The sequence below is a fragment of the Megalops cyprinoides genome, chromosome 20, assembly GCF_013368585.1.
Source record: "Megalops cyprinoides isolate fMegCyp1 chromosome 20, fMegCyp1.pri, whole genome shotgun sequence".
Lineage (NCBI taxonomy): Eukaryota > Metazoa > Chordata > Actinopteri > Elopiformes > Megalopidae > Megalops > Megalops cyprinoides.
In genome coordinates, this window is record NC_050602.1 from 22,664,083 (window position 1) to 22,687,098 (window position 23,016).

General features: G+C 41.5%; 2 protein-coding genes across 2 annotated transcripts in view; one reads left to right on the forward strand and one right to left on the reverse strand.

The window, feature by feature from the left end:
- Window positions 1-12,667, reverse strand: part of pigk (phosphatidylinositol glycan anchor biosynthesis, class K) — a 32,136-nt gene extending 19,469 nt beyond the window's left edge. The window contains exons 1-9 of the mRNA XM_036554475.1: window positions 12,565-12,667; window positions 11,886-11,939; window positions 11,152-11,243; window positions 9,265-9,400; window positions 8,843-8,954; window positions 8,567-8,663; window positions 6,036-6,153; window positions 5,421-5,531; window positions 816-988 (exon numbers count right to left, since the gene is read on the reverse strand). Of these exons, the coding sequence (XP_036410368.1) occupies window positions 816-988; window positions 5,421-5,531; window positions 6,036-6,153; window positions 8,567-8,663; window positions 8,843-8,954; window positions 9,265-9,400; window positions 11,152-11,243; window positions 11,886-11,939; window positions 12,565-12,657 (986 nt within the window). The 5' untranslated portion in view covers window positions 12,658-12,667. The remainder of the gene's footprint in view (window positions 1-815; window positions 989-5,420; window positions 5,532-6,035; window positions 6,154-8,566; window positions 8,664-8,842; window positions 8,955-9,264; window positions 9,401-11,151; window positions 11,244-11,885; window positions 11,940-12,564) is intronic.
- A 1,418-nt stretch (window positions 12,668-14,085) lies between these two features.
- Window positions 14,086-23,016, forward strand: part of ak5 (adenylate kinase 5) — a 68,247-nt gene continuing 59,316 nt past the window's right edge. Inside the window, exons 1-5 of the mRNA XM_036554663.1 lie at window positions 14,086-14,503; window positions 16,699-16,885; window positions 17,688-17,855; window positions 20,243-20,415; window positions 22,778-22,891. Of these exons, the coding sequence (XP_036410556.1) occupies window positions 14,444-14,503; window positions 16,699-16,885; window positions 17,688-17,855; window positions 20,243-20,415; window positions 22,778-22,891 (702 nt within the window). The 5' untranslated portion in view covers window positions 14,086-14,443. The remainder of the gene's footprint in view (window positions 14,504-16,698; window positions 16,886-17,687; window positions 17,856-20,242; window positions 20,416-22,777; window positions 22,892-23,016) is intronic.

Sequence of the window (23,016 nt, forward strand, 5' to 3'; positions counted from 1 at the left end):
GCGCAATATTATAATTAGCCCGCTGCCTCATTTTTACAGAAGGTGGACTTCAACTGTACCACACAGTAACCTTGTACATTATTAGCACTGTTGGTTACAACCACATTAACAAATCAATATCCCCATTAGAGCTTTTATCAAATGCCATCAGGGCTTCTAATGTGTTAGGCCTTGTACATTTTCACAACTCTTTTTCTATAGTGGTAGGCCACTATGCTGATTTCTAAACATGGCCTGAAAACAGGCCAATTAAGACTGTCTTTTTCCAACCATTCCCTTACAGTGGGAGTGTTAAACATTTGCTAGAGGGCAGCAGTGCATGCTAGTTTTGCTGCAGTGGGGTTCCCAAGCGTCTTATTGTGTCTGTTAATTTAATTAGCAGTACATATTAACACTGGTACACTACAGCACAACATCAAATTTCTCACCAAACTGAGTCAATGATTATGCAGAATGAACACTTTATGGACACTTTAGAAGGCTTGCCTACTAATGTGAACATATAAAGAACAAAGTTTCACATGTACACTCCAATATAAAACAATTTTTTTAAGGACGGTCTGTGTCACTGTGTACTGTGCGGTGATCGAACAACCACTTTACCAGACCTGTCACAGCTGATACCAAACGAGTTTTGTTGACTTTGAGCAGGAATGCCACCACTATCAGAGTGATTAAAGAAAGATGAAGTTCAAAACGTAGGCTGTAAGACTACAAAACAGCATATATGTTCTGGAGAGGGCTGAGACAACCAGCATGCACTGCAGTCCTATCATTCTACCTCTCTCACAGAAGAGCATTATGGGTAGACTTACTTGTCCTCCTGCTGCACAATGGGTGAGGTCAGATTGATGGTCTCTGTGGTGATCTCCACTTTGCGGACGCTGCCAAAGAAGTCAGTGATGAGGACGCTGCCAGGGTCCCTCTGGAACAGGTCGGTACGGTGGCCAGGAGTAGACACACATTGACTCTTTGGACAGACCTTAAACTGTGACACACACACACACAGACACAGAAACTGAGGCAGCATTCAATGCCACTGACCAGCTGTGAGCCACAAATTACCCATAATGCCCAACATCCGTCCTGGTTGAAGGTAGATAGGGTTCATAGATCAAAAAGCCACAACAATGGGTTTTGGGTTCATGCCTTCTTGTCATAATGTGCAAAGAACATATGACAAGGATAGATTACATCTTCAGTGAAAGGATAGATACATGTTTAGCATTTAAATGCTGAGGGTGATTCTGTTTCTATCTCCTTTAAAATTACTCTGTCAACACTTGCTATATACTGAGTTTTGAAACCATGTCAAGGCAACAGACTCTGAAAAGGTGTTTCATTTTGTCCAAACAGAGCGATAATCTGTTCTCTCACACAGATGAATCAAAAATGTTCATTTCAGACTGCCCTGCACGCTACACAGTTCAACCCTGAAATGTATTCTTTGTCTTCCAAGGACAAAAATATCCAAAGCCCAAATTAAAAAAAAAATCAATTTATACATTCAGTCTGGATAGCTCGTTGATACAAATCAAAACATACCATATGCATAATAATGCAGTTCATTTTAGTTAAAAGGCACCTGGGGTGTTTCTTTGAGGGGGGGGGGACTAAATCCAAGGACAGCTCTTAGGTGGACATGTAAAGCATTAATAAGTGTAAATGTAATGTATATTTAAAGGGTACTTAGGTGGAATATGCGGGGTATGGCAAACTAAGTATGTTATTTGAAATACTGGAGTTTTTAACAAAAATCTTTAAAGCTCCAATTAAGATATTCAAGTTAAATGACAATAGAAAGGTGATCTACAGAACCTTTGTAGAACAGAATAGTCCTGGGGAATTCATTTGTTCTCAAAAAATAATGTACGTTTTGGGATTTCAAAAAGTTTAACTGCACACAAATGATTTGAGCAAACTTTTGACACATTTGGAAGGGAATGAGTTTCCCTGAAACCAATAATGAAGCTCTATATATTCCACCCCCTTGTAGTCATTAAATGACAGTCATTCACTGTAAAGTTACAGTTACCACTGAAGGCAGCCATGTGGTTGAATCATTCCTTACTCTAAGCTTTCGCTTTTTGACTTGTTAGTTATTCACATCCTTGCTCTTACTGCCAACACCCTCTGATATAAAAATATCCAATTTCAAGGAAACCATCATGGGGAAAGCAGCCGTCCTGGACAATGGTAAAAGAAAATTGAAAATCCTTGAAGATTTTTCAAAGACAAATAACATTTCATCTGAGTATCTCTCTCCCCTCAAACGAACCCAAGAAGATTACGACGGGGGGACTGGATCAAACCTCGCCTACCGAAGAAGGCAATCCATAATATCAACACTAATCCCACACAATCAATGTGGAAAAGCACATCTCTGAAAAACTCAACACTCACCAAAATAATACCAATTAATCTGACCCAGTCAGGCCTGAGCCAGTCGACAGTCAGCTGTGATGGGAATTGAACACATCTGAGGTGGAATCCTAATCTCATGATGGCCCAGGGCCTTGGAAAGGCCCCTGGCTACTGCTCCTCCACTAGTAGATTAATAGGATGGAAATAAAACAGTGAGTCTGGAGCCAAAAGCCCCTCTGTCTCTTTGAAATGCCCTGAGTCTCCGAGAGGATTACTGGCTCTTTTTCAAGTGCTCTTCCAAAGGTGGCCAGCAGGTCCCAACTTTCATCTTAGCTGAGCAAGAGAGAGCATCACTGCAGCCAGGGCTGTGTGAAGGGGCAGGGAAGCGAATTCTCTGTGGGGGCGGGGGGCGATGGGGGGGGGGGGTGAAATCCCATTTTGCTTCAGCATAAACAGAAGCTCTTTGAACCTTCAGGCAGTCTTCTAAAGCCGTACGTCGTCCCAAAAGCCCAGGCAAATTATCTCAGTCACTCTCTGCCAGCTAGCAATTAGCACAACAAATTATTTTTTTAACAACGTACTGAAACTTTCTGAGGCAAGACTTGATGCGGTTTCAAACTGTTCAAAATGTTGCCCATCGCTGAGAGACTTCTGTGCCTGTTGCTTATTGGACTCTGGTCTGACCATATGAAAAGATCCATTAGAAGACTAGTTGTAAATCAATGGCATTAATAAAAAAAGATAGGTTCAGTTCTAAAAATAATTCTCCCCACTTACAGCCTACAGCATATTTTATTGATGAATACGTCTCTTTGCAAACACTGACAATATTTTTTCTATGTTTACTTTAAGGGACAGCTGCCCACTTTTCTGACATTGGCCATGTGCTCAGAAAGAGTAACACTGTGCAGATCTTACAGCAAAGAATGTCCTTATTACGCCTTAACAAGATGGAGTCCGTCCTCCTCACAATGACATCAATCCCACTTCTGAAACTAACAGATTGTGTTTGACAGTAAAAAAAAAAAAAAAAAAATCTTGTGGTTCTAATCTCAATTGAGCTATGCTAATGATTAATCCTATGGAAAACTTCCTATTAAATGCATCAGAAGATTGATGCCAAGAAATGTCACCCGTTATTACAAAGAAAGGAAATCAACATAATTATGTTACAAAGACAAACTTCTACTTTTTTGTTGTCCATATTCAAAAACAGATGCGCACACATATTACTGAACACTGTACCTAGCCCAAGCTTAGCACTGGTGAGATAAGCTCTAGACATTTACATTTATTCATTTAGCAGACGCTAAGCGACTTACATAGGTTACAGTTCTTTACAATGTTATCCATTTATACAGCCGGATATTTACTGAGGCAACTGTGGGTTAAGTACCTTGCCATAGGCGGACTGACCACAAAGTAAAAAGTAAAGAGACTGTAAAATGACAAAGTTCCACTGCAGCAGGAAGCCAAACGGATCAGCACATCAGGAATGACCTCTCCAAGGGGTTTGAGTGATAGCCCAGTCATGTTTTATTTCATTCCCATCTTACTGTGCTATTTTGATTAACTGTTTACAAATTTCTCACTATGTTTTTATACTCAGTTCAGATTTAACTGGTATACTTTTTCATTTTTTGCTGTATGTCTTTTGTTAAAAAACACTAGGATCCTGTGTCGTAGTATCTACCTTTAGCACATTTCTGTTGCGTAGCTAACCAATAGTGCTCTTCTTTATGTTATTTGTCGTGCTGTGTGTATGGCTGCCAAATGAGTCTACTGTTACGCCCTGATGTGTACCCACAATCAGCTATCTGCCTCACTTCCTTCATAAGACGTGGCTTCCTCTCACTTTCGAAGGAAGACCTCTAAAAAACTTGTATGTGTTGTTTTTTTTTTTTTTTAATAAAAGCAGAGAGCGGTTGTATTAAGGCCATGTTTACACTGTCCCTTTGAGCGCTTGGTTACCGGTTTCCCGTTTCCCTCCTTACAAGCAACCACCTATAAAGACAGACTATAACTGAGGCCTTCGGAAAGAGACGTCAGATGCCAACTTGCTGGCCACTCACTCCTTTTACTGGTGACTCATGAGTACAGGATGGAGTCTAGTTAGTAAAAGAATGCAGACCACAGATCTGAACAGGATCTGAAGCAAATCTGAAGGAGCTGGTGGAAGAAACCAGGGCAAATACAAAGCAGCAGAAAAGCTGTCATCAGGTTGGTAAAAGACAGCTTAGAAAATCAGTACCTCTGTAGGGTATAGCAGTCGTTTATTGCAGTACCGGGTTTAAATTTAGGGGCTAACATGATCAAACACAAAACTTAATTCTGTTCTCCATGACTTGGGTCTCTAAGTAGCTGAGCTCTCCTTGTACACAAGAAAAGTAAGCCAAATTGGACCAGACCCACTGCATCAAAGCACTTCCCTTTGGGCAGGACTCAGTCAGTAACTAATGCAAGAATAAGGTCAAATGTTTATACCTGGGTTTTGGGCTGCATGACACCACACTGGCTGCTGATACCTAAATGCCACCAAATATGTGATATCCAAAGTATTTCCAGAAAGAGCTGATAAATTTTTTCACTGCAGTTGGGAGTTCTCATATCCATTTTAGATTTTAGCACATTATGACAAATTGGTCAATGCCACTCTGACTGAAGTACAGGACCAACCAACAAGGCACAATCTATCGAAACACAGTGAATTCACAGTAGATGGCTCTTTAAAAGAACACATACTATCCATGAAAGTGTTGAATAATAATACTTTTTTGTAAGGATTTACGCATTTTATTAATAATTTGTTCAAGGGTGCCTACAGCTGTGCTCTGATTTTTTCATGCCATTAAAATTTAAATCCATGTAAACAGAGTATTAAGTTATTTTGATCTAAGGAAAGCAGTTGTTAGGACAATCATGCACAACAATTAGACCAGCAAAATGAACTGTCTTGTTATGCCCAACTAACTTTCCCTGTGTTCAGCATTTCAGTAAAACATTCGCAGTTGCCCTTGCAGTGCTGGTGAAAGCATGCATGCTGGACAGACTCTCACCAGATCATTCATGTTGGACTGGCTTGCAGGGTGGATGTCCTCTAGGAACTCCAGCAGGTAAAAGGTGTACCTGTCCATCAGATGAACTCCGATGGCCAGGTCAGGCTGGTGCTGTGGATTTAACAAAGCTTACTTAGAGATCTCTGTGATAAATCATATCCACTCACAGTCAGTGTGTGTTCATCTGGTAAATTATGTGTAGACAATAATTTAAAACTAATTGTGCAGTGTGGGGTCATATTATATTTCATAATACATTTAAGTGTCAGTGCGGCCATATTTGAAGAGATATCAAATGGTGTCACAGTAGGCCTACACACAGATGCACACACAAACATAAAAAAGTAACGTGAATCCCACAATCCCAGGACGCAGCATTTGCAAGAGGTGAGCATGACCAACAGCATGCTGTTGCACCTAATGTGAATCAATATGTGCCTCATCTATAGCGCAATGCAAAAATGAACATGCTCTGAAGTGCTGTGCTAAGCAGGTAGCCATACTGTGGTTGTAAGATGACATCGTCTGAAATTTGACTCTCATCTAAAGAGCCCATAGTAAACTCAAGATGATGTCACTGCTTTATGAATGAGCCAGTTGCCGTGAGTGACTCACTGAGAGGGAGTCTTCTCCCACTTGGCTGCTGGCTAGGGCCATCAGGTTGGGGGAGTAGAACCTCTCGTACATTGAGGCCCCCTGGCAGGTGTCGATGATGAAGAGCAGCTCGTTGTACCTGCGGAGAAACACCGGGGTGTCAGACTTCTCTCCCCGCTCCCCACCTCCTCCGGCCAATAAGAACACTCCGTGAGAGAAAAGTGGCCTCCTTCACAAGCGGATGTCACCATGGCAACTGAGATGGCCTAATTTTCCCAAACCTCTGAGAGGGAATTGAATGTGAATTGCTTTTTCATTAACAAAATTAAAAACAAGACAAAGCCCACCAACAGCTCTTGTCCGATCCTGTATGTGAAATGTGAACAATCTATGCTGATGCTGAAGACAAATGAGGTGAAAGATGCACATACACAATGGAAAAAGCTTCTGAAGGCAGCACTGATGCAGTCAGCTCAACCAGCAGGATCTCAATCACATCAGCTTGATATTGTGAGCTGCTTCATTCAAAGACAGCCATAAATATTCAAAAAAAACATTTACACACAATAAAGGGAATGCTAGTCAACTGTAATACTCATCTACTTCTCTCACTAATTGGATACCATGGGATCCCAAAAGTATTACAAGCCAATTTAAAAACAAGCAATTAGATACCGGGCAGGCCTTAGGCCCAATTTAATTGGGCAGGCTTCTCATAAGAGCTTGTGCTTATGCCAATAGAGACATAACAGATATCCCCTTGTTCTAAAAGCAGGAAATGGTTCTCTGACAAACCATTAAGCTTTATGCTTCAGTCATTATGCCAAAACAGGCCTCTTGTGGTTGTCCATCAAATGTGTAATCTGATTATCAACATCTGTTCGGACAAAATTACTTCCAAAGAATTACTGTTTGCTCATGCCGGTTTAAGCCATGGTGGCTTGTACTTGGACTGGATTAGTCAGTTGAGGTTTGAGATGCAATTTCTCCCATTTTGACTGAAATGTCATTTTAATAATACATTTTTCATTCAGCTGGAAATGAATGAATTAAATTTGGAGATGCATTTATTTCATCAATTCGGCTTATACAGCGAAAGAAAAACATCAAACAATATTGCAAGTCTCTTTTGATTCATTAATCGTCAAGACAAATGAGTTTGGTTGAAAGGTTTGAATAGACAAGGACAACAATTTAAAGTTACGCTGAGAAAGGACAGCACTCCAGACTGCAAAGGCCTGTGCGACTGCCCTTGAAGGGAGTTTAAAAAGTAGACAGAGTACGGCTTCTGTGGTGTGAGGGACCCACACAATCCAATAAGTGGCATTTGGAGTGTGTCAGTGTGCCGACTGCCAGAGACAATGGCACATCCACGGCCACAGCTTTCACCACGGACGGAGGTTTTAATGGGTTTCTGTACCGAGGTCTGTGACTGTCACACACTCTAATCTCACATCAGAGGCAACACCACCCTGCAACATGGGACCCCAGCGAGGCACAGAACACCGAAGTGGCAAGAACCCCTTGTGTCCGTTGACATGGATACCACCCTGGGAGAGGAAATGGAACAGGCCATGTGGCATGTGAAGACTGATGAGAGAGACCCGGAAACTTCTCTCACTGGATAAAGCTGCTTTGTTGTTCCCTCACACCACTACAGTAAAACTGGTTGAATTCTTGAGTCAGACAATAACTACAAGTATTACACATGGAGCAATCGGCTCTATCTTCCAAGTTCAGGGGAATGATTACACTGATGCAAAGAGGCCTGCAGCTGTGACCTGCTTAATGATTTATTTAATTAGCACCACTTATAATCAACTAATTAATTACTACCTAATTAGCAACAATTATTTAATGTGTTGTATATCTAATAGAATCTTGAAATTAAGTTTCTGGGAAATCTGAATTGCAAGGGATGTTTGCAAAGGATTCTCGGTAAAGTGATAAGCTGAAAGTAGCAAGCACTGAATCACTTCAATTTCCTTTCAAAGGAAGATTTAGAAATGTCCAATAAAACATTTTCCGTGTTACACACATGTATAGAGGTCTGCATAAACAACAAAAAATATGCTGTGGCACCCAGGACACGATGTCACCTTTTGCACCTGTTCTGCCATCAGCTGCTTGCAAATGTGGGATATAGCAAGGCACCAACGCCTGCTGAAAGAGCTGGTGGAGCCAGGTACATCTGTCACCCTCCCACGCTTCCCTGCGCAGCCCGACTCTCTCTTCTCTTCCAGCTGGCAGCTCCTTTCAGAGTAGCCATTCACATTTACTGTCCCCAGAAAACGCCCGGACAAAAGCTTCTATGCAAAGGATTTTACCCAGAATTCACAGCGGCTGAGTGACTGAAAGGCTGTTGTACATGCAAAGCACCGTGCCTCTGAGGAGAGGACCCGCTGAAAAATGGATGACGAGGTGTCGCTCCGTATTACTTTCCACATCCATTTCCTGTTCCGCTGCAGTCAGCAGTTCAAATCAAAATTCATACACAGAGAGTACGGACAGAGCATACAGGGGAAAAAGGTGCCCGTTTGGCAGCCACTCACCTTCTCTTCTGCCACATCTGTTCAAAGGCGTCCGCCAGCTCCACGTTGCTTATTTCCTCAGAATCCTGGAACTTCAGGAAGCCGTTCCCCCCGTGACCTGTGAAGTGATATTTCGATGAACCAGTGGGAGAGGCCACGGGGGGCGGGGGGGTGGGGGGGCAGGGGGTTGAGAGAGCAGAGAAATGAGTCGCGGTAGGAAAGCAACACTGAAACAAGCCACAAATTTTCCCTCACTCTGCCACTTTTAACACTGAGCACTGGAACCCGAGAGCCTACCGGTCAAATAAATCAGGATGTTGCTGCGGTCGTCGGACAGCAATCGTTTTGACCGAGGGGTACTCGGAGGCAACCTCCCAGTCAGAACACGAAGGAAATTCTCCACGGTAACCTGGAACACAGCACGAGGACAGAGTTCAACCCCCATCTAAAAGTCTCCAGACTGAGTTTAACATAAGCAAAGAGGTATGTTGTATGAGGGACAGGTGACTGATAAAGACATCACCACAGAATATGTATCAATTCAATTACATATTACAGCTGTGAAATATTTGCTGTTCTTTCATTCTATGACAGAATATACTCTGACTGAATGCAGATTTAAAAGAGCATATCTAAGGTGTTCTTTAACGAGATGACAGTTCGAGCACATCCTGACACATCAAACTCTGCTGTTCTTCACAGTCCCAGTGTATCCTCACCTCGTATCCCCGGTAATCCACCTCCACATCGTCCCCATACACATTCAGCTCCATGTTCTTGTGGCTGAAGACAGTGGCTGGCTTGGGGTTTCTATGGTTACAGGCCATATCGTCTGCCAGCATCAGCACAATATGACTGGGAGGCAAAACGGATTCATATTCAGGACAGTACAGACAGACATCACTGTAGGCATGCTGTTGCAGTCACATTTTAAAAGCAACCCACCAGCAAAAACAAAATGTGCTTACATAACCTGTCAAGATAACAGACAGCGGCCACTACAACCCACACTCTAGAATTTACAATACCTTTCCACATTAAAAAAGGTTTAAAAAAAAAAAAAAAAAAAAACCTTGCAGGGCTGAGAGTAAAAGTGGAATGACACTGTTAAGAGTCTAGATTATGAGACAGTGTCAACCATACAGACTGGCCTAAAAATGGACCCATAAATCTATTTTACCCACCCCTGGACCACTGCATTTGAAACAGGAATTTATGTCCGTGTAAAGCCAGAATTTAGCTTGAAACTGAAAATTAAAAGTAGACATAAGAGTAACAGGTCCACAGATACAGAAGACTCAATCTTATCCTCCTGGAGAGGAACACTGCAGTGACCTTGAGATTGTCAGAAGAACACACTTGCGCTAGGTGGGGGTTCTTAAGGGGATTGTCCTGACCGTTCAAAATAAATTCATCAAAATGTGATATTGATTTCATATCTTTCACCTTCTTGAGCTTGTGTTACACTTGGGTAGTGGGGGATAATTGGAAGCTTATGATGGTGAGAAAGAGCCACTGGGAAGAAAAATGTCACACCAACATCCTTTGTCAAGAGTTCCTCCCCCAGCGAGGGAGTCTAGGTGCATGCTGCTAGTGGTGCTACACTGAAAAAATTATATGTAACGTTACGTGAGGTTGGAGAAAATCACAGCCAGTTAACATCACTTGCAATGCAATGACTGCATGGCTGCAAGAATAGAGCTATCAAATATAAACCTGAATATTATGAATTGACAATTCAAATTGTTAGCTGAGATAATAATATATACATTACACTAATGATAGCATTTATAAAATCAGTAAGAATTATTATATTAGTATTAGTGGTAGCACGGTGGACTGACTCACTTTATGACTCACATTCATGCAACATGTCTTTATTTCATGTACTTATAGCAATACGCTGATTGCCCTTTGCATGTAGTCAGGGAATATCTCTAGAGTTATTCCAAATCAGTCCCACTGAGGTACTGTCCATGTCACTGATTTTGTCTGCAAACACTGCACTGTAAAACACTGACTGGAAACAGCACAAATACCAATTAAAAGCTGATTTATTGACTGATTGAGATTGAGATTGTCAGGTTATTAGTAGTATAGTCATTATTATATTATCCACCTCAATCCCCACCCCCTAACACCTGGTACTTGTATTACTTGCTGTTTTTGTAAGTATAGTGTTGGAATATGTTTTGGATTCTGTAATCTAGTGAATGTGATGTATGATAGTGTGTGTACTTGGCTTCCTTCTAGACTGTCTAGTCAGGCTGTGCTAGTTAATTTGTGGTAGGGTTTGAATAGTGTTTTGGTCTGGGTATGTTGTTAGCCTGGTCTGACACTGTTGCTCATTCAAGTTGAATGGAAACACTTCTGTTCTTTTGTGCTCGAAGTCACCCTGGATAAGAGCATCTGCTAAATGAATGTAATGTAATGTATTATTTTATTTCTTGCTCAACAATACACCTGTGTGCAAAAGACTCTCAGATTCCAGCCTCTGATTTCCTGCAATCCTGAGGCCTCATAGTTCATCTGATTACATAATTAAAAGTGAGGACAGATCAAATCCAGGACAGGGGGCCCCCAAACCAGGTGCTGTATACAATTACCTGTCCGGAATTCCTAGCCGCTTCACGCTCCGATACACCGAGAGAGTGTTGGCCACGTGCCGGTAATTAAACCAGAACCTTGAGGTACACACCTAGGGGGAAGGGACCAATGAAGACGAATGAGAAGAATGGCACCATTAAACATCTGAAAGGGTTTTCAATGTGTAATTGTGAAAGTGTCGAAATATAATAATCTCTGAAATATGGCTGAGACACATTTTCTCAGAACGCATCACACAATAAATGGCAAATCACAATGACACTTAAACCTAGGGGTAAAAATGATTAAGAACATAGTCTACAAACAGTATATTACCTGTTAAAATGTAAATACAATCAACATGCAAATCAGTCTCACACAAGTTAAAACCAAAACACAGAAGAGTGAATACAGATTATCACTGAGTCTAATATGAAGATTAAGGGATTGTGAGCCTGACACAACACAGAGGTTAACTGTATTATATGACATCACATAAGACTTTAATGACAGTGAGAAAAAGAACAGTTTAAGAGGTTTGTTCTGGTGAGACCCAGCATAGTAAGACTATTTATAACGTTGTACATCTACATTTCATGGTCACATACTGTGCATAATATCTGCACACTCCAGAAAGTGCAAACTAATTACTTACACCGTGCTATGTGATCATAAAGGTAAGCCATTGTGTTTTAACACCCTCGTGAACTGCTAAACGCCCGAACCCCAGACTTTCCAGGAAGCGAGTACTCACCAAAACGGCCCAGTTATTGGTATGCCCACTGCTAAAGAGCTGGCTGGCTCTTGCCTAACGAGGAAACACAACGAGAGCATTGAGGCAAAGTCTTCGTCACGTACATCTAATGTCTAGCCGGTTAACAAATCTACAGGGTTCAGGATATCTGTGCGGCTAAGTAGCTAGTTAGCTATTCAAATCTATTGCAGATTTGCTTGGCCATCAAGATAGCTAGTTGCTCGCTCAGCAAGCTAGAAAAATAAATACCGTAAAACGTCAAAAGGATGCTGTGATTTATAGACAGGAAGCTAGCTAGCTAGCAACAGTGCTACTTGAAGTGGTCTCGTAGAACAGACTTTTACATTTACATTTCATTCAAGAAGTTAGCCCTTTGGTTTCTGGTGCAAGCCATTTGATGCAATCCGTCCAACACAAACGCACCAGCATTAGAGGGTTAATTTCTGAACCGCCTTTCAGAGTAGAAATTAAATGAAAAGCCAAAAACCCCGTCGTCTCGTTGAAAACAATGAAGCCAGTTAGCAACCTCACCTCATCAGCTTGCAGCCTACAGGGCTAACTAGCCACCTAGCTATCTGTGGCAAGAACCAGCTAACGACCTTGCAACGTTCAAATAAACAGCGCGATTTGGCTGCTGCGTGAATCACAGAAATCTTTAGATTCACATGATGTAAATTACCTCAACATAGTTACTTGCCACTGGTAAGAGGTGAAGGCAAAGTAAGGCAAATATTTTCAGGTACAAGTGACAGTGACTACCGCAGGTAGCCATCTTTCTGAGAGACAGCCCCAACCAGGAAGCGACAGCTCTTCCTGTGTTCCTCACAATGAAGTCCGCGTAACACATAACCCAGCGCACAGCTGGGACCGAGTGTCGAGACAGGGCGATATTACACGCTACACCTATCCAAAAGGCACTTTTAGGCGAGGTGTCAGCGTAAGGCTGCGCTCGCAGTGGGCACAAACGATTCGATTAACTCTTTCAAAAAATTATAACAATAACAGACTCAGCATAGTACCTCCTTTTAACCGACGGCACCTGTGAATTATCAAACAGTCTTGTCCGAAGCAAGATAGCGATATATAATCCCAAATCATACAAGGCTATAAGGAGGTCACTCTCAATCACGGGACCTCTTTGGCCTCATACTTTAGTTGAGCTCACTGAGTTGGGAAACTTTGCTATCCCGGACACCTCAATTATTTTAATTGCGATTTGAAGAACTATAAAGGTATCCTACTATGATATATTTTTAAAGGTAGCTTGGATTATAATAAACCATTCCGATTTTACAGTACAAGGGATATTTTCTGATGAATTCTGATGTCTTTCTGTGTCTTTATTCTTGTTCTTATTTCTACCAGCTGGCATATGCTGGATGTGTCCGAGATTTATGGGTCCAGATACATATCCTGACAACTACTTTTGTAAACTTTTTATCAGTCTGTTATTGCACAGGTCATATTGGATAATTATTTATATTTTTGAGTATTCCCTGATGTTAGATGCATTCCTTATTTCCCATCTTTATACATATTTGTTGCTTTTTATGGTGCGCCCGCAAGAATGTTGTCATTGGCATGGTTTGTGGTGGTGTTCTGCTTATCAGGTTTGACCAGCAGGGGGCAGTAAAGAGTTTTTAAAGTGAGGGTAGTTTATAAGATCTACACGAGGTAGATATGCAATCCGCTGAATCGGTTGTATATTTAGTGATTAGGAAAATGTCCGTTTTAATCTTTAATTAAATACACTAGAATGTTTATATATACTTGGACTTTCAAAAGACAAGTAGTTCATGTAAATTCATTTTACTTTTGTTTCAGCAGTTTGTTTTTTAAAAAATGTATACATGTTCATTTGTATGACATTTATATTTGAATAACAAAGGTATGTGAGCTATGTCATTCACGATGCTACAGTTTAATAGCGTTATGTGCGTTTTAAGCAAAGCAACGTGTAGAGGAAAGGTGGTTACAAATACTGTAAAAGAAAAACAAATTTCAAGAAATTTGATTAAACGATAAAATAGGTTTGGAGGCATATTTTATAAATATTCGTTTACGGTTTATAAATAAAACTCCATGCATGTGTTAATACTGCGATACATAGACATCATGTCTAATCTGTGTTTACACTGGTGAATTTAAACGACAGAGTGCTTGCTGCAGTTTACAGAACACAGTAGCTTGCAATCTACGCAGATCATTTAACCGTTTCTTCATTTACTCTAGGCAGTTCTTCAGTCAGTGTATCTCCACTACCACAGACACGACGTTTCTGTCGGTCCTGTGAGCGTACCTTGCCACGCGTGAACTGAGGGACTGAATGAAACGCGGCATGTCACAGCGAAACCAATGAACGACACGGGTCCTTAAAGAGAGGATTGCCTTTTGCCATCTCAGTTTTCCACCCCCCCGGGAAAATGCTCTGAGGTTCGAATCGGCAGCGCGCGGAGTTGGCGTTCCTTTAACAGTTCCAGCCTACAGCGACATTCTGCAGGAAACAACAGCGCATTATTTAATATAGGGACACAAATATTTCTCCAATTGCCAGAGGGATGAATACCAGCGATGCCAAGGAATATCTCGCAAGGAGAGAGATACCTCAGCTCTTTGAGGTAAGAAATCTACCTGTGCTATAAATTGCGCTGCACGTTTTAAAAGGAAGGCTACTTTCATTCTTACGGAACATTGTGGCAAACCTCTGTTGTCGTGCCGTTGATCTTCGGCACATTTGACATTAGTTTCTAAGAAACCGTTCACTTACATACCATGTACAATCAGCGATATTTTGATGATGGAAGAAATTTTCTATTAATAGACGAATCAAATGGTTTAAGAATCTCTTGGCTGGCATATCTTTTTCAACAACCTATTTTAGATTGATCATAATATACTACATTATTATTAATATACTTTACCTTGAGGTCTTAGTTTAATATCAGGCTGAATAAATTACCTTGTTATAATAGGCGTTTATTTTTATGTGTAAAAAAATCATTTATTGGCATGCGTGATCAATTGATAATGAGTGTTGTTAGAGTAGGCTGCTGCATATCAGGGGAATCGAGATGGAGACCATTAATAAGAGATCAATATATCGTTTGAATCCTAGAACGTTGAGGTAACTAGATTGGGCAGCGTTGGATTCCTTATATGACAAATTTAAGTAAACTGATATTGACTGTAATTTAGATTACTTGTTCATTGTCATAATTATGAACATGACGGATTTTCAGATTCAGCGACCATTATTCTCAAAGGAGTCTGATACACAGCCTAGAGGAGGTTAATGGTAAAACGTTGATGATAATCTTTCGCAATTAATGGCAGCAAGGGAAAATGAAGGACTGTTGTAACGTGGAAAACATTCACTCACTTCAGGTCTTTTGTCAAGTTAATTTTCTTTAAAACCTTATGGAAATGAGCTCTAATGGGTCAAACCTCTATATCAGCTCCAAGTCATATATGAGACTGCTATTCATCTAAGTGTGTTCCCGGATGAGGTGCCTTGTGCCTAAGTGAAGTGCCTTATTTGGATTATGTTGGATTATGTAGATGTGAAATATTGCAGCATTTGAAACCTCAACGACGTTCTAACCTATTTAGGCCTATGGATCTACGAACAGTATGTCAAATAATTAACAAATGCTAATGAAATAGCAAGTTGAAGAAACCCATCCTTTCACGCAGTGCAGTTTGAGATCAGTTGTAGCTTTAATTAGTAATAATTATTTTTTAAATGTTTTAACCAATAATAGCTTATTATAACTTATATATATTATACACACTGGCCATATATCATTAGTCAAATACAATATATAGTACAATCTGTGAAAGAGCGCAGAAACTTCTAAATGCAGTAATCAAGCACATTGCCACTACTATTACTTAACCATCATGTAAATTAATAATAACTCATAATCATATCATCTTTGCCTGCTGGGTCCTTCCATTCTTTTGTGCTTTGAGAAGCAATACCTTTTTTTGGACTCATGAAATGTTTTCTTAATGGGTGGAGGATGTTTTTATCCTTGGGGAACACATTGTTAGACTACACTTCAGGGTCAACAAGCACAATGCATCCAGGAATGCAGTGAATATTCTTGGCACGGAAGGTTGTCGCTATGAGAAGGAAGTTACAAGTTATTTTACTGCCATGAGAAAAAGGACAGTATGTATAAAAGTAAAAGTAATTGAAAGTAAAACCATAATTCGTCTCATAAATGGTGCCATTGAGAATACAGTTTATGTAATAAGAAGGATTACAGCCATTGCTGAACAGGAAAGTATGGCAGAGGGCTCTCAGCAGATTTCCTTCAAGAGAGTAAACAGACTGTGTTAGGTCAGTTTTACAAGAGTAATTCCTCCAAGAATTATTGGGTTTAACAACCGTCATTCAACTAGATCAATTAAATAGAATTCTTAAGTAGACAGAATTCTGTAAGAATGTCTGTAAAGTATTCATATTGGAAATTCTTTTCTAAGTTATTTGGGATGAGAGGCTGTGCTTTTATTATTTAATGCAAATGTGAATCGAATGACCGACACCATACATTCACCTTAGCAAAGTCCTACATGCACATTGTAATTAGGATGGCGATGCAGTACTAATTCTGTATTTTGAAGCTCAAGTGAGCACCAAAAATACTGTTAAGTTTAAGATCATTCAAAGATTGTTTCTACTTATTTTTCATTGGCTGGAAGTTGCTGTACAAATACATGTTATTTTTGTAATGTTAATGTCATTATATTTATTATGTAACATGCATTTATTTGGTTTAATCCAAGCCTAAACACACTGCTTTTACAGAGCCTGTTAACAGGTTTGATGTATTACCGGCCGGATGACCCGGTAGATTATTTGGAGAGCTGTCTGAAGAAGGTGAGGGAACTTGGGGGTACCGACAAGGTCAGATGGGACACCTTTGTGGGCCAGGACAAGAAATCCCTGCCCCCCCTCAACGGAGGCCAATCCCGAAGGTCCTTCTTCAGAAACGGTAAGCCAATGAGAAACCCTGCCATGGCAACACTGAGTCTGATGCTGAAGTCTCATGCTTAGGAAAAATGTGAATGAGATATGTAGTATTCGCATCCACATGTTATTACTGGAGCATCATAGGGTGAATACGCCACATGAGGTCTCATACAGTAAACCGGTGACATCAATATGAAAGGACAAATCCCAAAAGCTTCCTGTAGAAGTCCAAGCGTGCTATCAGAGTGTCAACCTAATCTTAATGTGAAGTCCATTGAGATAAAACCATTAATTAACTGCTGCTCTTGTTCATTTGCCTGTCGGGCCGGCAGTTATGACAACATCATGCAAAGGAGCCGGAACATGAAACCGCGCCCGGCAGACGTAAATTTGCAAAGCAAAGTTGCTTCGTCTGTTTTCGGGCTCTGACGGCAAAACTGCAGCCGCGTCCAGATGCCACTCGCAGCCAAGGCACTGGATGTCACGCCCAGGGGGCACAGAGATGCTTTTGTCTCGTCCGGATATTTGTTCAGAATGCGCAGAGCCAGCTCTGATGCCAGCTTGAACCGACTGGCTTTTTGATGTGCCTCAGATTGACCTTGGTTCATATTTGATGTGCCAAATGGGATTTGCTCCTTTCAGAGGGTGATTTCCTTTGAGGCTCTGGCCCTTCGTGCTGAGCGCCGCCCGGCCCCAGACGATGTCTATGATCAGCTCGCCCAACATTGGTCCTTTTCGCTAACTGCCGTGTGAAAAAAATAGGCCCAAACTAACCAAAAAACCATGCTGTTCCCAGTAATTCTGTGTCTGTGTTGTCGTTGCAGTGCTTCCAGACAGTCCAAATTTCCCGTACCGACGGTATGACCGCCTGCCACCCATCCACCAGTTCTCCATCGAGAGCGACTCGGACCTGTCCGAGACCGCCGAGCTGATCGAGGAATACGAGGTGTTCGACTCGTCCAGGCCTCGGCCCAAAGTTATCCTCATCATCGGTAAAGATGGCACACAGCTGTTTCAAAGCCGTTTTGTGGCTGCCTTTTTTCTGTCTTTCTCTCCCCCCCCCCACAGTATGTCCTGTGGTTCAACCAGAAAGAAAGACCAAGAGGAAGACAGAGGCTTTAGGATTTGTGTGCACGTTTGTGTGCGCGTGCATGTTTGTGTGTGTGTGTGTGTGTGCGCGTGCCTCACGATGATTGCAAATGTGCCTCCTGACTCATACAATTCTTAGAACCAAAATGTCACCAACAAAAGACTGTGGTATCATAAATATCCTCAAATCTTTTCGTGAAGTCTTTTAATACTTTCTGATTCCATTGCAATTATTTGTAACATTTTGACGTCCTACGGAACCAGGAAGAAAGCTCTAAACCTTTTCAAACATTCCAAACCTCCAAACATTTTCCCATAAAGACGGCATGATTGGTACTAGAAAAGCTTTGAGCAACTTTATTATGTTACTGGCTCCTCAGCCATCAAAAAGGAAGGGTGGGCGGTCAATGCAAATGGGGTCATGGACAATTCTGAATTTTAATTTCTCTGGGAGATACTGGGAAAGAGGATTGAGTGATTTCTTATGTAATCCTCTTTCTTGCTGCCATGTTGCGCCCAAATTAGATCAGATACTAACCAACTGCTCCCTGCCAAATGTCTCCATTCAACAGACGAAAACAGGTAACTGCTGGTTGAATTTGAGATTGCAAGGCACTAAGAATGTTAATGTGCTTACCGCAGTTAGCTCCCAACAGCTCAAAACATAGGACCAGTGATGATTTCACCTTCAGTAGAAGCTTGAACCCAGAGGAAGAGTCACCACTGCATAAGTTATAAATAAACAAGAAAAAAAATGCATCATTGCAGTAGCTTACAAATGGAGGGAATAAATACTGTTGTGGTAAATCTCCTTTCTTTCATAATGCTGAATAGTTGCTTGCTTTAGATAATTATATTTGAATATGTACTGTATGACATGCAGCTCCTGTGAAATACGTTGGCTAACATAGTTTCCATTGCCCTTTTCGAGCCGCTGAACTTACCGGGAAAAACATCATTGCAGAGTATTAACATTTATTAATTCCAAACAGAGATAATAAGTTTCCTTTAATTTTTTCGGCTTCCCATTAGATAAGAGTGTTTAGTAAGGGGAAACATTTTATCATAACCTTTCCATTGTCAGATAAATACCGTAAATGCATATCCTCTTGTTATCTGATTTCCTGGGTCTTAATGCACTGTATGTTACAGTGTTCCAAATGAGTGAACCCAATATCTTCTCTTGAGTTTTGGCATTTATCATTTTAATTAGAGTGAAAAATCCTATCTGTTTTTTGACATTGTAAGGACTGAACTTGGCTTGTCCTTCCCGATCAATATTTTTTCCTTAGATCTACAGAGTTTGGACAGGTAAATAGTAAATTATAACTGCATGGTAGGTCCTTCATTAATTATGAGCGGTAGTGCATTAACTGTAATGAAGTTTAAGGAGATAAAACTTTCAAAGAGTTACGTTTGTCTCTCCAAATGCCTTCATTTTCTCTGCAGCCTCTGAAATGTATTAGAGGTTAAAAGTGTTGCCCGCTTATGAATTATCACAGTGGCTGAGCAATTTTATGAAACATTGGTGCAATCTGGCAAGACTCCAGATTGATTTCCTATTATTTGCTCTTTTTTGCTCCAGTATGACAGATGCACCCAGTTAATATTCCCTCCATTAATCCCAACTTGCAATAAATTACAATAAAATCACTTGCCCAGGTTTCGGTGGTAAATGAACCTTGCTGGTATCACAACCTGCTTAATGTCCCCTCTCTGCACATCACTAGGGATAATAGCAGGGTTCTGTTGTGCCGAGTCAGATTTGCAGACTGAATCTGGGTATTCCACTTTTCTTTGACGCTCACAGGGCAAAAATAATGAGCTGAGGGGACAGGTGCGGTCACCGGCTTGGGCCAAAGACAAATCAGTTCTCAAATTGTCTGCAGTATAGAGTTCAGACACCACAAAGAGAGCGGTCCAAAGGGAGGGCCGGTTTTCACGGCCGGTCGCGGCCGGAGTGATCTTTAAAAGGGCGATAGATGTTGGCCTCTGAATATTTCACGAAGGTGGGGTGCGTAACATTTCACAGAGTGGCGAACTATTGACAGAAAACTGACCCAGGGGACCTTTCCTCTGATGTCCAGTGCCCCCCAACCCCAACACACACCCACCCACCCCCCATTCCCACCCCCCTCTCACCCCATATGAGCTTTGAGGGCCCCATGATGAGGTCACGAGGGGGCAAGGCTCTCACAGCTCCGTGTCTGATGTCTAAAAATAAATCCTCCCCCTGACTGCACAGTCCTCTGAGACACCACCTCCAATGTACTTGTCCCCCCCCCCGCAGGTGGGCCAGGCAGCGGTAAAGGCACACAGAGCCTCAAGCTGGCCGAGCGCTACGGGTTCGAGTATGTGTCGGTGGGGGAGCTGCTGAGGAAGAAGATGATACACAACGCCACCAGCAACAGGAAGTGGAGCCTGATTGCTAAGATCATCACCAATGGGGAGCTGGCTCCGCAGGTATGGGGGGGTGGGGGGATGGGGGAGGGTGTTCATGATGTCCAAGCAGTGCGTGAGTCAAAAAGCCATTACTGCAGCCTCTTTGCAAGAAGCCGCTAATTAAACGTCTCTAAGCCCCTGCGTGCTGTGCGATAGAGTGGCTGGATTGTGGTTGCTAATACCAAAATGGACCCTGTTGCTCTTTGATTAAGAATCTTAGGAGCTCACCCCAGGGCTAGCTTTGACTTCACATGGGAGGCAATAATGAGGAGCCATCGCCGTACATTCACAGTGACTCAGCCGGGTCCGGCGCAGTGATTAATCTGAGGCTGTATTAATTGCTAAGTTGCCTGGACACATTTTAATGAATGCTGAACATGCCCCTGATGTTCACCGGATGTTGTTTGTAAAGGTGACTGAGATTTCAGTAATGATTTTTTTTTTTTGTTAGAGGAGCTTTTCATAATACAGGCAGATCCCTCTCCCTCTCACTATGGGAACATTAATCTAAGTCAGCCGTAGAGGTGAGCTAGTTAGACGGGGGTGTTGCTGGTGTTGCTGTTGGGGAAGGACTTGCACTGGAAAAGGAAAGCAGTTATCACCAATGAGGGAGTACTGTGTCACGACTCAAAACGGTGCACCAGTGCCGCTCGGGGACCTGCGACGGTTTGCTCGGCATCGTGGGTTTGTCTGATTCACGGACACCTGTTCACAGTAACTGTTGTGGTATGGCGGGCACGTCTATTGGCTCTCTCAGTGCCAGCTGGTCTAGCCGATAGCCCCGCAAACAGCTCTTCTCTCTCTATATTTGGGTAGAGCCCGCAGCATATTGTGTGGCTATCCACCGAAAGAGAAAATCCAGTCAAAGAACACATTGTACTTCCATTTGCAACTGTAGGGCATCACAGAAGCCAGTGCATTATTTTTAGATTAGTATTGTGCGCACACATTGTCTTTGCATGCCACTTAGATGACAGATAGAAAATGCATAATTAAAGTGGGGGAATATCATAGGGATATATAAATTATATGAGATATAAACCCATACCTGTAAATGTGTGTTACATATTAACATGCATTCAAGAGCCAGCACTTATTAGTGCTGGCTCTTACATACTAACTATAGGTTACTCTTCCTCAGAAACGTAGCACAGTGGCCGCTGCAAAAGGGATTGGCCTTTCTTTATAATAACTGCATGCCTCATAAACTGTGGGCGATGCATCATGATGGGTAGTAAAAAAAGCCAGACAGATCTTTATGTACAACAGCTCAGCTGTCTCTCCACAGTTATCAATCGAAATTGATGGGGCGTGGTCACAGGGTAGGTATGGTACATCCTAAATGACAGTGTTCATGACATGTCCAGACTAAGTACAGTATGTGGCTCACATTTCAGTCTCCCACCATTTATGAAGGGGGAAACCAAATTCTGCTTGTTTGACAGGGTTTTTCACAGCTGAGGATGAACTGAACTGCACTCATAGGTCCACAGAGCATCAAATTCACTGTGGCACACTTTCAAACTCCATAAAGGCATAAAAGTGTACTGTGAACACTTATAATGGAATTTGTGTTGGAGCCCTATGTTGAAATTCAATAAAACATCAGATACATCAAATCCAACTTGCCTTAATTGATCCTGAAGCTCTGATATTAGTTTACAGGCAGGATGCACAGTTCAGAATGGGGTTTTACAGACAGAAGGCTGTAGCTAGCAAACACTGTCCTCAACACCTTTTTGCCAATTGCATTATTTATTAAAATCCTTAATTCATATTTCTTTATATCTTATAGCCAACATTGGGCATGAATGGTATAAAAGTAAAGTATAGTGTGAAATGTGAGTGCCAACTTATTCAGCTAGTTACAAGTGTCGCTAGCTAGTTAGCTAGAATGCTAACATTTGCGTTTCTGATTAATTTGTAATGTGTTATCAACTAGGTAGTTAGGTAGCTAAGAAGCTTGTTGTCTAGTAACTGGTTGAATGGTTACCATAACATGTATTTGTACATGGAACTTCACTCTAAGGTGGCCCATCAGGTCACTGAACACAGTTGAAACCAAATAACAAACATAGAAGCAAGGTATGATTCTATCAATTACACACAAGTTTAAATACATGGTTGAAAAAAAACAGTTGGGTTTAAAAAAAATCAAGAGTGAATCAGCATTCCTTGGTATTAACTGGAAGAGAGCTCCACAATCTGAGAGCATGGTAAATGGAGTCATATGGGATGACATAAAACAAAAACTACACCAACTAAACACTAGATTCCGAACAGCTTTCTGTTCCTAACACTGCCTATGTGTTATTTTTTCTTTCGTTTTGAAGTGGTGACAGTAATTTCAACATGTCTGACCACTGACGGTGCCTCTTTGCAGGAAACGACTATAACTGAGATCAAACAGAAGATTATGAAGATCCCAGATGCCACTGGTATTGTCATTGATGGCTTCCCTCGCGATGTTGGACAAGCATTATCCTTTGAGGATCAGGTGAGCACCACCGCTGGAATGCGCACCTCAAATTAATGTACTGCAGGAATAAATGAATGAATGAATGAGTGAGTGAATGAAGGGATGAAGGGTGTGAAGACAGAGAAATGAGTGGAAGGTATGGG